This window comes from Oryzias melastigma, linkage group LG3, assembly GCF_002922805.2.
Source record: "Oryzias melastigma strain HK-1 linkage group LG3, ASM292280v2, whole genome shotgun sequence".
Classification (NCBI taxonomy): domain Eukaryota; kingdom Metazoa; phylum Chordata; class Actinopteri; order Beloniformes; family Adrianichthyidae; genus Oryzias; species Oryzias melastigma.
Window position 1 is genome coordinate 25,111,471 of NC_050514.1, and position 14,882 is coordinate 25,126,352.

General features: G+C 37.3%; 2 protein-coding genes across 4 annotated transcripts in view; one reads left to right on the forward strand and one right to left on the reverse strand.

Annotated features, from left to right (window-relative positions):
- The window catches only part of cd276 (CD276 molecule), an 89,901-nt gene extending 80,592 nt beyond the window's left edge, over window positions 1–9,309 (reverse strand). For 2 of the 3 annotated variants that reach the window (XM_036211144.1, XM_024295705.2), the window contains exons 1-2: window positions 9,170–9,309; window positions 3,455–3,550 (exon numbers count right to left, since the gene is read on the reverse strand). In XM_036211144.1, coding sequence (XP_036067037.1) covers window positions 3,455–3,500 — 46 coding nt within the window. In that variant the 5' untranslated portion in view covers window positions 3,501–3,550; window positions 9,170–9,309. Of the gene's footprint in view, window positions 1–3,454; window positions 3,551–9,055 lie in introns of all 3 variants that reach the window. The other variant, XM_024295706.2, reaches the window with a different exon arrangement.
- LOC112160852 (ubiquitin-like protein 7) overlaps window positions 9,201–14,882 on the forward strand; it is an 11,121-nt gene continuing 5,439 nt past the window's right edge. Inside the window, exons 1-2 of the mRNA XM_024295700.1 lie at window positions 9,201–9,338; window positions 10,839–10,980. The gene's annotated coding sequence lies outside the window, so the exon portion shown is untranslated. The remainder of the gene's footprint in view (window positions 9,339–10,838; window positions 10,981–14,882) is intronic.

Consider the following 14,882-nt stretch of genomic DNA (forward strand, 5'->3'; position numbering starts at 1 on the left):
TGCATTCAAACCATCCTGGATGAACTAGGGTCTTTAAATTTATTATAAATTAAATTAGCACTTGTAAATTATCAAACTAATACTCTCTCAAGAAGGAATTCTGAAACAACTCCCAATTATTTATTATGGTGTAGCAGTGCAGTAATATTTGGTCGATGTCCCACAAGCTGTCACATGATTACCGAGTCAGAACACAGCAGAGTAGAAAACCACAGCATTGCAGCATTTTGATCATGTGGTCATGTGTCACCTCAGTGTCTTCCTTCCAGAAATGCTGTTTTCACCCCAGAAACTGTGTGGGCAGAGAAGACTTCACAGGAAAACATGTGATGCTATACAGACACTTCACATAGCTTCAAACCCAAATCTCGTAATCCCAGCGAGAGACCAGGCGACCAAAGAGACGGTGGACAGGCTCAACTTACACACTGACAAACAAGCACAGGGGCTCATAGGTAAACAAGACATTCTGTTTGGGTAGCCGTTTTTAGCAATCAGCCTGACCTGTACATGGTTATCTAAGTAATTACTGTTGGGCTTTTGGGTAAAAAAAAGACAGGAGGATTAAGTACATGCCATTGGGTTCAACATATTAATAAAACAGCTAAAAGATAAACATCTCTGTCCTTTTAAAAAGCAATATAGTTGATGCTTCTGCTACATCTAATAGAATTCAATTAAATCCAATTAGATCCAGTGTGCGTGCAGTTTTTAGAACATCATACTGCGCTACAGGGAGAAACTGTAGAAACAAACTGGACTCTAATTCACTTAGTGCTCCAGTTAGCACAAAGAACGTGAATCACTGTGTGAGCTACAATAGCCTATTACCTGCGAGTTAAAGACCTCCATCAGTCCCCGACACCTCCTGAACATCTTCCCTCACCGAGAGGGAGCAATAGGTAGAGGATGCCACACTGCAAGTAATGATCAGGCCACAAGCACATTTGTGTTGGGAGAGAATAGGTCCCTAATGAACCACTGAAGACACTTAAGGCCAATGAATCGGGACTGAAATGTGCCACTGATAGAAGGCTTTGCCAGTTCAACCAGAGAATAGATTAGAACCAAGAAAAGAACCCAATGCAATGGCATTTTGAGGAGTAAAATTCCAGAATCTCTACATACTCTTTGTAAATGTATTTGTCCATTGTACATATTTATTGCAAACTTATGATTATACACGCATATCTGTAAACCACTGATACAAACCTGTATATCATATTCATATTTGTTGCGGGTTTATGGGTGGTTCAGGACCATGGAGGGTCGTAGACAATAGCGCCGGCATTTGAAGGGGAGTGTGTGTATCTTCCAGTTCCCTTGAACCTCGTACAGCCACCTCAAGTGGGGTCATAAAAATGTAATATACTATTGTTGTGCCTCTAGTAAGTATATCATGAAGTATTGGTATGACTTATGTAAGTTGCATGCACTTAAGCAGTATGGATGAATGTGTCATATGTCTTAAGCCATACTCTAGTAGTTGCTGTCACTGAGCAGTCTACAATCTTGATATTTTGTGCAGGTCATCTGCATAACCTGTATAGGTTTGCACATTTTTCACTCGCATATAGCACATATCCATTAGGGCAGTTGTGACTAAGGCTTTCTATAGGTGCACTTAGGATTCATACTTCACACTTGATGCTTATTGCACTTCTCCAGTTTGTTGCCTTGTCCCTTGTACATGCGCAATGACAATAAAGTTCAATCTAATATAACATACTCTGAACAGTGATGCTGTCATATGAACATTAGCTGTGAGTAAGAACTCGCTTGATGAAAATTATGTGTCACCCATCTAAGGGAGGGGTCACAAACTATAGGCCTCGAGGGCTACCATCCTGCTGATTTTTAAGAAATCCTAATTCATCCACTGCTGATTACCTGGATCAGGTGTGTTTAGCCGGGAAGGAGCTTCAATAGCAGTTCCGTTGGAAAATAGGTAGGACACCGGCCCTAAAGGCCTGGAGTTTGAGACCTATGATCTAGGTTATGGGTGCCCAAAGTGTGGCCCACGGGCAAAATCTGGCCCGTCAAAGGTTATCTTTTGGTCCACCAAGTCGTGGAAGCTGTGGAGTGTTTAGTTAAAACCCCTTACCTGTTTCTCATTGATTATCGTATTCCAAAACTCTACGGTTCTAATATACTTCCGGCCTCCGAGTGGCACCGTTAGCACGTTCTTTGCCAGCAGTTATGGGTGAAACAGCCCCCAAGTAAGTCAGCTCTGGGCTTTTTGTGTGTGTGTGCGTGTGTGTTAGAAATTCCCAAGAGCCTTCACGTCACTTCCAGTTCTTTTAGCTGCCTTTTTCAGCTAGCCAAGATGGAGCAGCAACAGCAGTGGCAAACGGATAAAGTCAAAAGACCAGCTCCACGTCTCTCATTAGGATCCCAGTTTGCCGTTTTCATTGGAAGAGAATTTGTATCAGCTTGCTCTATTCTTACTAATGTGTTACCTTAATGAATACAGAATCAAAATAAATAAATGCAACTTTTTTTTCCCTTTTATTTTATTAATTTTTTTTTATTATATGTGGCCAATGGACCAGAATCCCCTTAGATTTTGGCCCACTGAGCAAAACAGTTTGGGCACCCTTGATCTAGGTGAAGAAGAGATTATAATTCCATATACGTATATAGCACCTTTCTACCTTCTTAGAAGGCCCAAGCCACTTAACAGTCATAGTCCCATTCATGCATTATAACTCTGATGGTGGCACCACTGCTGAACACTGGTGTCAACCTATAACCACCAGAGGCAAGGTGGGGTTCAGAGTCTTGCCCAAAGACACTTTGACACACGGGCGGCAAGGGAGGAATCGAACCTGTTATCTCCTGATCAGAGGTTGACCACCCTTTGCTGATGGCAGTTCAAATATACTAAAGCGTTTTATCTTTTTTTGTTATTTCCAGTGATGACATCCATTCAGAGGTAACCGATTTTTCTGAAAGCACCAATTCCACTAGAGAAAATAGTCTTAGCTATAAATTCTCTGTTGCAGCATCAAGTTACAGATATTAAAAGATGACTCCTTCACTTCACTCCCAAAGTCACAGCATGATGAAAACTGCAAGTCTTGCATCTTTCCCAGCATCACCTATGCCCTAAAATGTTCTACATGTCTTTAAATAAAAAGGTCAAAGACTATATTTTGCAACCTCAAAGATAAATAAAAATATGCCACAGAAGCAAAAACGTTTAAAAAAAAAAAAAACATTCTTTTTGTAGACATCTAGATATGTGATAAAAGTTTCAACAGGAAGCTTTATGACTTTGGAACTACTTGGGTGTTATTTAGGAGTGCGCTCATTTGAACTGCTGCTTTGCCCAATTAAGCCTTAAAGGGTGGAGATTAAAATACCCAGCAGGCTGTATTGTCTAACAGGCAGTGGCATTCCCACCGCGATGACTTGGATCTAATAGCAGGCCACAGGCAGAGGCCAAACTCACCCATTGCTTGAACGGCCAGCACTGCAGGCAGCAGGAGGTGGAGCATGGTCTTTCAGGGTGGATTTAAATAGCTGGTTGTCTCCTTCAGAGGCAGCACTGCAGGGAGGGGAAAAAAGGCGCTTGTAAGGAGAATGAACATTATAATGGCAGGGGCAAGATAGTGCAACGATATATGTGGATGCCTATTAAGGAGAGTGTAATTAGACTTTTTCAGATTGCTGGAATCCACGTGTGCATTAACTTTGGTGCAAGTTTGTCTGAAGGTGACAGCTCCACTCTTTTCTGGCTCGCTTAATGTTTTTACTCTTTCATCAGGAGCTGCAATGACAAAAGGGGACTTCCAAAGCTGACTGGAATTGGCCGAGTCATTCTCTCAGCTTTCCTGAGGGAAAACACCACATCAGGAGGGAGCAGAGACAGACAAGACTATCTCACCGCTCTTGCAGCTTCTCACGCATGCAATATTAATAAGATATTTATCTACTAGATTGGTAGAGGTCACCATGAGCCTGTATTTGCAGAAACAAAACTCAGAAGATGTTGGATAATACCAAAGATAGGGACTTTTTTTTCCAGTGATAGAAAGTCAATTCTTTGCTGAATATAAATTCAGAGCAAAAGCACAGAAACCTTGGTTTTCAAATTCTTGTCTTTGAGCTGAAGAAATAAAAAAAAAACAATGGATCAAATCAGGATCAGCTTAAAGAAAGACCCACTCCAATGAAAACTGTGTTTTTCTGTGTATTCAACACGTTCTTGTAACATTTTTCTCGTAATGGAGAACATGTTTCTGATCTGAGCTGGCATCTGGCTCTAAACTGTATGGCTGCTTGCCGTTTTTTTTTTTTTTTTTTTTTTTGCTATGCTAAATTTTATCTCGGGGTTGTGAGGGTGTGTAAGCTAACAGGAGAGAGTATAAACAAAGCAATGCTGGGATTTCAAGGAAGAATTACTTCCACGCCAACAGTCCTGCCCACAACCCAGAGGCAAATTTGAAGAAAAAAGGTCGGTGAAATAAACGGCACATTGCAAAAAAACATTGTATCCTCATTATTAGAAGACCACTGGGAGCAAATTCACAAGAGAAAAACAATATAGTTGGAGTGGGACTTTAAAGGGCCTATACCACACAAAATCAACTTTTTGAGCCTCACTACAGCCCAAAAGTGGTATTTGAGCACCAGCCCCTCCCAATCCACAAAAACGAGAAGGTTCACACATTGTGACATCACAAAGTGGGAAACAGCCCCTTCCAGGGAGAGTTTGTGATGCCAGCACTGCCCCCAGGATAACACGCACACCTACTTTTCCGTAGAGCTGGCAATCAGTGATTGGGAAAACACTTTCCTTTTGAATGAGAAATCTTACTCTGGCTTGGTGTCTGCTTCTTTGATTCTAAAAGTATCTGTCTCTGCAGAAATTACTTTGACAGTTGGATTTAAAAAATACATTTCCCTGACACACTTGGACTTAAACTCCACCTTCAAATAAAGGGGAAGGGAGACGGAAGAATTCAGATTGGGCCATTGGCTACTGGGACGTGATTGACATGGAGTGATAGAGGTTATTAGTGACATAATTCCCATTCCAAAACAGGGTCTACTGTCGGATTAACTTTTTTTTTAATTCAAGTTTCAAGTTAAAAAATGCATTTTTTTCAAATTTGTATTATTTACTCTAAGCTTACAATGAGTACTTTCTGGCTTAAAACTGTTTTCAGAGATTTACCTTTTTTTTTTTTTTTTTTTTAATTTACAGTCTTGTTTTTCTTTTCTCACTTTAAGTTGATACTTATTTGACCCCGTAAAAAATATTCCAAACTTGGATTCTTATCGTGATAACAAAGTTAAAAAAGAACACATTCAAAACTATGACATACTGTAACTTTAGTAGGTAGATAACAGAAGCAACACGGCACCTGAAAGATGCATTTAACGTACTGTAGTTAAGTGCAAATTGGATAATGTTTCAGAGGATACACAACAGGAGAAAAACACAAAAGGGCAAGTAGGAAAAGTTTTCTTCAAGATGTAGCAGAAATCTACAGACAGCACCACGTCTGTCTGTTCCTCATTTGCATTTATTGGTCTTTTACCACACAAGTGTGTTCCATCCACCGCATGCGCACTGGGGCTGCTTCAGAGCTTTCAGAAATGTCAACAAGTGACGAGCTGAATGCTAGCTTCCAAACACAAATTCAGCATTTTTTAATGAATTTATGTTGGAGTCAAACATAATAAAAAGGGTAGAGCTGGTGGCAAATCAATTGTTATAACCCACACTATGAATCATCTCAGCTCTGCAGCTCCACCTCAGGAGTTTAACCAAAATGTTTTCCATGTGCCTCCAACTCTGGCTTGAGCAGAGGATGTGGGAAGTAGTTTGGGTTCAGCGCAGCTCCATGCTTCCTCTACTGGTTGTTAAAAGTATGTAGAAAAAATCAAGACCCTAAAAATCTAATAGAGATAGACAGTGTGTTACTGAAGAGATTCAAAAGCAGAGATAAATATTCAATAAACAATGACATACAACTGTGGGGGTTTTCTCCTGACGAGCAGAATTTCTTCCCCAAAATAGCATGAAGAGAAATTTGCCAACACAGCAGACCACAGTCTGACTCAGGCTGCTCCATCCAGACACCAGGAAGCCTTCAAAGGGTTTTTTACTGAATGACTCAACTGCTCTCCTCCCTCCCTTGCCAGCATGGATGCTATTTCCTTCCTTTTAGTTTTAAAATTCACTTCAGTTTCAAGAAAGAAAAGCAGACTGACCAAACTTGCTGCAGTCAACTTAAATAATATAATCACTTTGTCAGTGTACAAAGGTCTTTATTTAGATTTTCAGATTAATTTCTCTTTCGTAGCTTCTAATGGTGCAATTAAAAGCCAATTAAAAGATGGATATACTTGAAGCCTTTTTCTGATGTGCGCTTGACCTCCTTAACACTAAGATGTGGAAATAGGAAACGGAAGGATGGCTGTCGGTTTATGACTCATAAAAACCCCTGTATTTCACTTTGTCACAATGCTAAGGACTATTACACTTCTTATTAAGCACACAGAACAAAGAACTATTTTAAGACATCACAGATCATTAAGACTTACAGTAACATGGTGTTCATAGCATCATCAATCCCGTTTGCAGAGAAATCTCAATGACAGAGAACGAATGGTTCGTCGCTATTTCTCTTTAATCCATCGAATTAAAAAAATAATGACTGACCTTCTGGGCGCAGATGCTTTAGTGGCATATGGGAACCTTCACAGCTAAGTTCCCCAAACTATATAAAATCATTCAACCCTTAAAATAAAGATATTCCTAACCCCATGGTGAGACCTTCAAGTCCAAACAGCAGCATTGATGACAATTTATTGGGCTCCCCTTGCAATAACTGGACTCACTTCAGTCGAGCTATTTCACATCATAGTCTAATAAAATTATACATTAGTCAGTCTAACTGAGACAAAGGACTTCATAAACTTCAAAGTAGATTTATGTCTGAGAAGAAGCATAATAGTTTGACTTTTTTAAAACTACTGAAAGTTTAATGTTTGTTATTTTACTGGAATGAATCCAATAATACACTAAAATAGAATCAATTTAAGTCTTGTCAGAAGGAAATACAAACATTACTGGTCATATTTGTGATGCTAAGAAGACCCTTGTTACAACACAAGTCATACGAACATCTTTGTGCTACTTTAATGGCAGTTTTTAGAAAAAAAAAAAATTCTTTGCTTTTTTTATAGTTATAGTTATAGTTTTATAGTTGAAAATCTACAATATTTCTACCTTTTCATACAGAGTTGATTTCTGGTTATAAACAAAAAACACGTCTGAACTTCAGAGTGAAAAAGAGTTGATTAGAGCGTTTGCTTTACTCCTCACACACACAATTAAGTTCCTCCCATTCATTTGAGCTCTTTGAATGTGCTTGTGGCACCACTGTCTGCCTCAAGTCCTCATCATGCAGAACGCTGGAAGGATTTGAACAGCTTTAACAGCTGTGTGCATTCAACTTTGTGCTGGGCAGTAAACCTGAACATCAGAGCAGTATCTTTAAAATGATCGTTTCTGTTTTTTGAAACTGTGAGCAGAGTTGAAGCCAGCAGTTTCTGGTTTAAATCCTGGCTGGGTAATAGAGCTTCTGAATAGTTGTTTGACCCTGTCTTTGCCTAAAAATAGTTGGCTTAGCTTCCAGCAGAGACTGTTCTCCAAAAAGGAATAGACATAAACTGATGAATTTTTACAAGTCAAAAAATCCTACAGTTTTGCTGACAAAGGTTTTCATCATCATATCTGAAATTCATTTTTAACCTATTTTCAAACTATTCCCAATGGTCTTTTAATTAGGATTATGCCGTTTTTAGCCAAAATAAATTTTTAAAAGCACATTTTTTATTGGAGTGGGTCTAAAAAGGCTAGATTATGTAGAAGCTAAACAGAAAAACAATATCGAATTTTTACTTTTTTGTGTATTTTCCTTGAACATAAACTAACTCTTAAATAAAAGCTGTCAGTTTTAAATCTCTTTCATAAAACTCGAACACAATTAAAACATTAGAGCTTTGGTGCAATGTTTAATGTGAAATTACAACCCCAGAGTCTGCAACTATTTGTGTTTATAAAAATTGTTTATAAAAATATATAGTAGAGCTGCTCAAACAATTATTTCAATAGTCGACTAATGACTGATTATTTCTTCTGATTTGTCGTCATCCACAAAGTGGATGTAAAACACACATCTTAACCCTCATTAGCTTTAAACTAACTAAAAATAAAAACAATTGAGATGATAGTTTATTAAACTTTAAATGAATCGTGCAGCCTCTATCCTTCTTTAGTTTTTTTAGCTTTAAAACAAGATTAAATTAAATGAAATTGGCATGTGAAACAAGGAAATATGTTTCACAAAAGAGGAAGTTTTTGTCTGACTGACTCAAATATAACAAAAAGTGCATTTTTTGGTGCTGAACAATCACAACTTTGTTCAACTTTACTACACTCTGACTCCATATAATTATAAAATAACGACTAATTGACTATTAAATCAGTCATTGATTAGTTGACTAATCATGCCAACCCTAAAATACAGTATATATATATATATATATATATATATATATATATATATATATATATAAACTCAGACACTAGGTGTCTTGTCACCTTCACCCTGACAGGATGCTGTTCTTCCAGGTGTGCTGCATCTGGATCAATGGAACATTGCAACGTAATTGCACAAAATCCTTAGTTATTTTGATTTTTTTCCATCAAATATAAAACAAAATTAATGTTATTGTTTAGTTATTTTATAGTTTCCATCCAGATAAATAAAGGTGAAACCAAAGGTGAGAACTGCCACATTTACAGTGGTGCAGTACCTGCGTTCCGTCGATAGAGGGCACAGCCCATTGATTCCAATGTTAGCTTATTAGCTTCATCTCTAAAGCTTTGTTTACATTAACTTGACCCCTTTTTAGACGCGTTTTTTAAAGTATTAAAACAAAAGGAGTGGGGAACTATGAGTTCAGAGTCCGTCCACGGAGCGAGTAGGCTGATAGCGGTTCGTTCCCCCTCCCTGACCCCGCAGTTCCTCACCTCCTCCAGCTGTTGCTCCTCTTTCCAGAAGCACAAAAGTTTCCCGTCGCTTTAAGCTAACTCTCAACAACACTGCTGCTCCGAGTGTCCCAAAGATGACAGACTGGAGCTCACCATGGTATGAAGGCGAAACCAGGAACACCGCAGAGAGAGAGTGGAGGTTCTGTCCTCCTGGCGATGTTGTTGTTGAAGGTTTTGATGGTTCGGGTCTGTCCTCCCTCAGCAGAAGTAGCAGAAACTTTGTTTTGCGTGTAGATAACGGGTCGAGCGGTTCTGCTTTTAGGTGAGTGGGTTATTCCATTGATATGGGACGGGTCTCCTCCTCCTCGTAGCGGCGTCCAGCAGTGATGTCATGCGGACCGACCCCCACACCCGTTAACCATTTCATGAACGTCTCATATGGATTCAGGTTAACTACGACGAAGTAAAGAAGAAATATGAACTAATACATCAGAATAAAGTCTAAATTTTTTGACAAAAATGTGTTTTACACGTACAAGAAAAAAGTCGTACAGTTGTGAAACTCCACCTAAAAAAATAAAAATAAAATAAAAAAATAAACAATTTACGAGAATAGAACAAAAAGTTAATTTGTTCTTTAAAAAAAACTCGTAATTTTTAAAGTTTTTTGGTTTTATTTTTGACTTTCAGACTCTCAGAATTTTCTACTTTATTCTATTGCATTTATTTATATTAAAAGTGACTATTTGCACTAATTAGATTAGGTTTGACTGTATATAGAACTGGACAGAGCTGGTGTGACTTCACCATTGACATAAGTAGAAATGGACAAAGCGCCTGTGGCGTCACTCATAGGTTGTGTCTGGAATCCCTCCCCAACCCCTAACTACTAAAAACCTAAATAGTGTGGGACTATATGGTACCCTTGATTTTATTCAGACACGATGCTCACTATTTTTCTTTCGTTTTTCCAAATGCCGGATATGGCATCAAAACGAGCATTTATTTATGACTACATTGTGTTCTAGTGGGGAAAATGTGGATCGTTTATTAAAAAAAATACTTTTAAACACATTCTTTTTTTAAAAAATGTTTGACCATAATGCATTGTGGTCTATATTAGCTAATCTAGTAAGTGGCGATGCACGCTAGTTTTTTGCAAAGACTTCTGGGAAATTTCTAGTGCACTTGATTTTGGAGTTAGTAGATTCGGACAGCAGTAAAAAAAATGGTGAACGCACTATATAGTGAGTAGGGAGGGGAATTCATGCCTTACCTCCGGTTCCAACAAAATGAAGTCGATTCAGTCACCATTTTTCTGCGGTAAAGACTTTGCCTTTTGGAGCCAGATGACGTTAGTAAGCAGTGATTCGTCCGAGTTGGTTTGAGTCATAATTTCTATGGAAACCACTCGCTAATCAAGAGTGAGGTTGTTAGAAAGCCACACCCCTTCCACTGAAAGGAGGTTCAGGAGAATCTGTCAATCAAACGTTTCGAACATTTGAGGTGGTGACCACTTACTGTCGTTGTCTGGCTCCAAATGGTGGTATCCGAATCACGGAGAAATGGCGACTGAATTGGCTTCAGAAGGAAAGCATTTTCTATGAGTGATGTCACACTTGCTAAGTCCAGTTCTCTTATACAGTCAATGGTTAAAATATCTGCAGGAAATGCAGCAATGTGTATTTTAGCATGAATTTCAATTAGTTATTGTGCTTGGTTGCACGTAATAAATAAGTGTGAATAGCATTGGCCTATTTACTTGTTTTCTTTTATGGCAGCCTTCAGACCCAGATTCAGCCAGTCCCACTATGGTTTGCAGGTAGAACATGAGGGAGCAAGCCAGAATGTGCTGAGTGTTTGAAGGAAGTCATTCAGACCCTACCCTCCATTAGAGGGAAGGATCTAGTGCACGCTCCATACAATCCCCCCAAGGGACAGGGCTCCAGCCTCCCCCATCACAGGTAAGCTTAAGTAACTATATATTTTGCGGCTGTCAGATGGTCACGGGGGTTCTGGTTAGGGCTTGAGGGGGTAGTGACTAATTAGTGATAATTGGACACAGGGAAAGGCTGGTTTGGTTTAGGATCATTCTCCTGGGCTAGTGTTAGGCCATTTTTTTATGTCTATCTGTCTGTTAGTCCATCTATCCTTACATTTCTTTTTACTTTTTATGTCTTTTATTGTATTCTTTTATTGATGTATTCATTTAGCTTGTTTTGGGATTTTCAATTTTGTTTTTTGTTTTTTTCTGTAGTTAATAGCAGATTTTTGGCTTTTTGTGTGTGTGAGAGAGGGGGGGTGCTTCCTCCCATTCCCTTTTCTGATCTTGGTGTCCCTAATAAAACTCCATTCTAGTTAACTTCTTGAGTAGCAAAGGAAAAAAAAAAGGGTTTGTCCAGTCTTTTTTTTTTCATCCATCATCCACTAAACCTACATTTCTCATAGCTCCGCTCCTACATTTTTTATCTTTGAAGAGTCCCTAATGTCCTCTGTAGGCCAAAACAAGTTAATTTAGTATGCAGTGGTTGGGAGATATTATTCAGATTTAGAAATGTCACATGGCGAGGAGAAATTTGCATTGCTGGTATTCAGGAGGCTTTTAAAGCTGCAGTTTTCTGACAAGTATTCTGTTCTACCGATAAGATGCTAGTTTTGCATCCCATCATAGTGCGGCTTTTGTTTTAACCAGTTCTGTGTGACGTAAAAAAAATCTACTGGAAACTGTTCTGGATCTGTGCCTTTCATATATTCAGCCAGTTCAATTCAAAAAGCAATCACACAGGGAAAATTGATATTGTAAAACAATCCTATTTTTATTTTTTATGCTGATTCCAGTTCAAATATCTCAGATCTTTTGGTAGTCCCTTTTCCAGTTTTTAATATTTATAACCCTAAACATGCCTCACACATTTCTTGTACTCGCATCTTTGAGTCACCTCTTCCATTCCCTTTTTTCCTCTTTATTTCTGGAATTTGCAAAAAGTGATGATCCATTTGGTCTTCCATCTCCAAGGACAAAATGCATCATTTTCTCCCAGTAGATGTTGATTTGAAATGTCATTGAAAGCTATAATAACACAATGAAATGAGATGGTAAACTTACACAGAATTCATTACAACAATAACAAGCTGATGTGGATATTGACGTTTCTATTGTATTTTCTATAGCCATCATGGAATTCTTAAGCCACTCCTTTGACTTTTAAACCTCATACAAGGCTGTTAAGGGGAGACTGATGTCAGGAGAACGTCCATTAAGACTGTTTGCCTTCAACACAAAAGACAGCTGCAGTCTGTTACATTTTCCAGGAGTTTCTGAGTAATAAAGCTGCATGATGCAATGTTTTTTTTTTTATGTCACAGAATGAATATCAAACTTTGTTTTTCAATAGTCACTGAGTTGTTCATCTAATTTTCTTGTTATGTCACCTTTTTGGAATTTGACAATGACTATGTTTACATCCACATGCATTCTAAATACAGACATATAAAATTAAAAAGTGCATGTGTTGTAACAAAAAACATTCCTGTTCACAAGTTTACAATCACATTCTAAAAAAAAACACTTTGGTTTGAGCTGCATTCTAAGTTTGAGTTGTTTTATGTACAAATTTGCATACAATTCTAACTTGGCTAAATCCGGTTTCCTTCCTATCGGCTTCTCCCTATCCCTATAGTTTTCCCTCCAAACGGGGGGAATACGGACATTACAACCGCTTGATGATGTCATCAACAGTCGCCAGTCATCTACGTTAGCAGTTTTTGGAAAATACATAATTACATCAATTTTATAACTTCAACAAGTCATACAAAACCAAAAATGAATTTAAGTGTTACACTAATTAATAAAATACTTGCATTTAATTATAAACTTCTGAACTTCCGACACACCCATGTGTTTCTCCTCTGCACCACAAGCACAAAGCGGATCATCCTACCGGCAGAAGTATTGCCAGACCAAAGTCCCAACAATTCCTCCTTAAAAAATAAACATTCAGACACAGATACAGCGTCAAATGTCTCTAGAATCGGAGGAGACAGAGGAGTAGAGAAGTAATTCCGATTAAGTCATACTCTTAGATAGAGCCATCTCAGATTCCATTTATGTTCAGAACTTACAGATAATGCCTCATAGATGCAGACTCAGGAAAAAAAAATGAAGATTAAGGACATGAAACCAGTAGAAAACCTCTTGCTTTCTGCACTGACCTATTCTCATTTTAAAAATTATAATCTTAATGAATTAACTTCATAGCTAAATATCTCAGTTACAAAACTACAGTAATAAAGCCTGCTGAACATATTCCAACAGGTAGAGACTGTCTTTATTTGAGCAATGTATTCATCCACCACATGTGGTTATGTATGTAAGTCTGTAGTTTGTAGAACATTACTATAACATCATTTAGGGGAGTATAATTGGTTTAACTTTCAATATAGGTCTTTTCCAATAAAATTCTATGTTAATCACAGACTTTTAGGTTTTTATGAAGATTAATGGGGACATTAGCTGTATAATGTTGTTAATTTAAGACAGACTAACTTCATGTCCTCTGTGAGGTTTATGTTTCCAGACCAGTGAGTCTTGATCCCTCATGTGATTAAACTGTCCCTTTTTTAAGGCACAGCTATGCTGTCTGAGGGTTTGACCATAAAAGTAGTTTGAAGTCCAGCTGTGAGGAACCAAGTGGACCCAGACAGAGGAGGAAACACATTTTCATGTTTGCTGTTCTCTATATGATCTGCCACAAACCTTCTGTTGTTCCTTTACACCAGCTTTTTTTGTGAACACTTCAGGTTTTGAGCAATGTCTTGATCTATGACTCTGCAATTACGCCTGTTAAGTGAGATTACTTTCTTTTAGAGAACAAGATTAAGCACCATGTAAAAAAGTTAAAAAGGAATGTCTCTTATCACAAAATAACAGAAGTTAGTTTTAAAAGTATATATGTCTTTCTTTATAAAACAATCTTTTTATCACTCACTGTTATTTGATCATTTTAAAAACCAAACAATGTGTGGTTAAAAAAAAAGTTACTTTTTTGACGACTTTTTATTTACGTGGATAAAACTGAAATCATTTAAAAAAAAAAAAATATATATATATATATATATATATATATATATATATATATATATGAAGATATATATGAAGACCAATGAGGTGAATTTCCTTTGTGATTTTGGGCTATATAAATAAAATTGAATTGAATTGAATTAATTAATAAATAAAAACTGTTTCAAATTTTATTCATATTAAACTTGTAAAAAATAGTCAAACAAATGACAGACAATTGAGAAAACTCATTCAAACCAGACTGCATAGAGAAATGTACTTAATTCTCAGAGAGAATTTAAAAAAAAACTAAATTCTGTTTTTTTTTCTTTTCATTATATAAATTATTGAACTGATGTAAATTGGGATTTCTTTGGATAATTTTATAGACGATAAGAACTCATGGATTTTACCTGTTTTCTTTGGTGCCACAGTAATGGATTTTCTAATTTCATCAAGTTTGTAAATCTTTTTTTTTTTTTTGTCTTAAACAAAATAAATCAGAATTAAAACAAAAGTCTAGTATGTTTAACTTGTACAAAAGAGATAGATATTGGATACTCTCAAACTTTTTTGTTCAACCAGGATTGGAGGAAGCCGAAAGCTTTGTAAAATCTCCCACCATCAATTATTTATTCGTAATAAAAATCCCAGTCTTTCTCTTGCTCACACCTTCCATTACACATTCAAGCTCACTAACTCTTCTAACAAACAAAAACAAAGCCTGAACTTCATCATGGAATTAAGAAAATATGCAAGGACACATTCTGTTACTGCAAGATGATGTTCATGCAATTAGAAAATAAT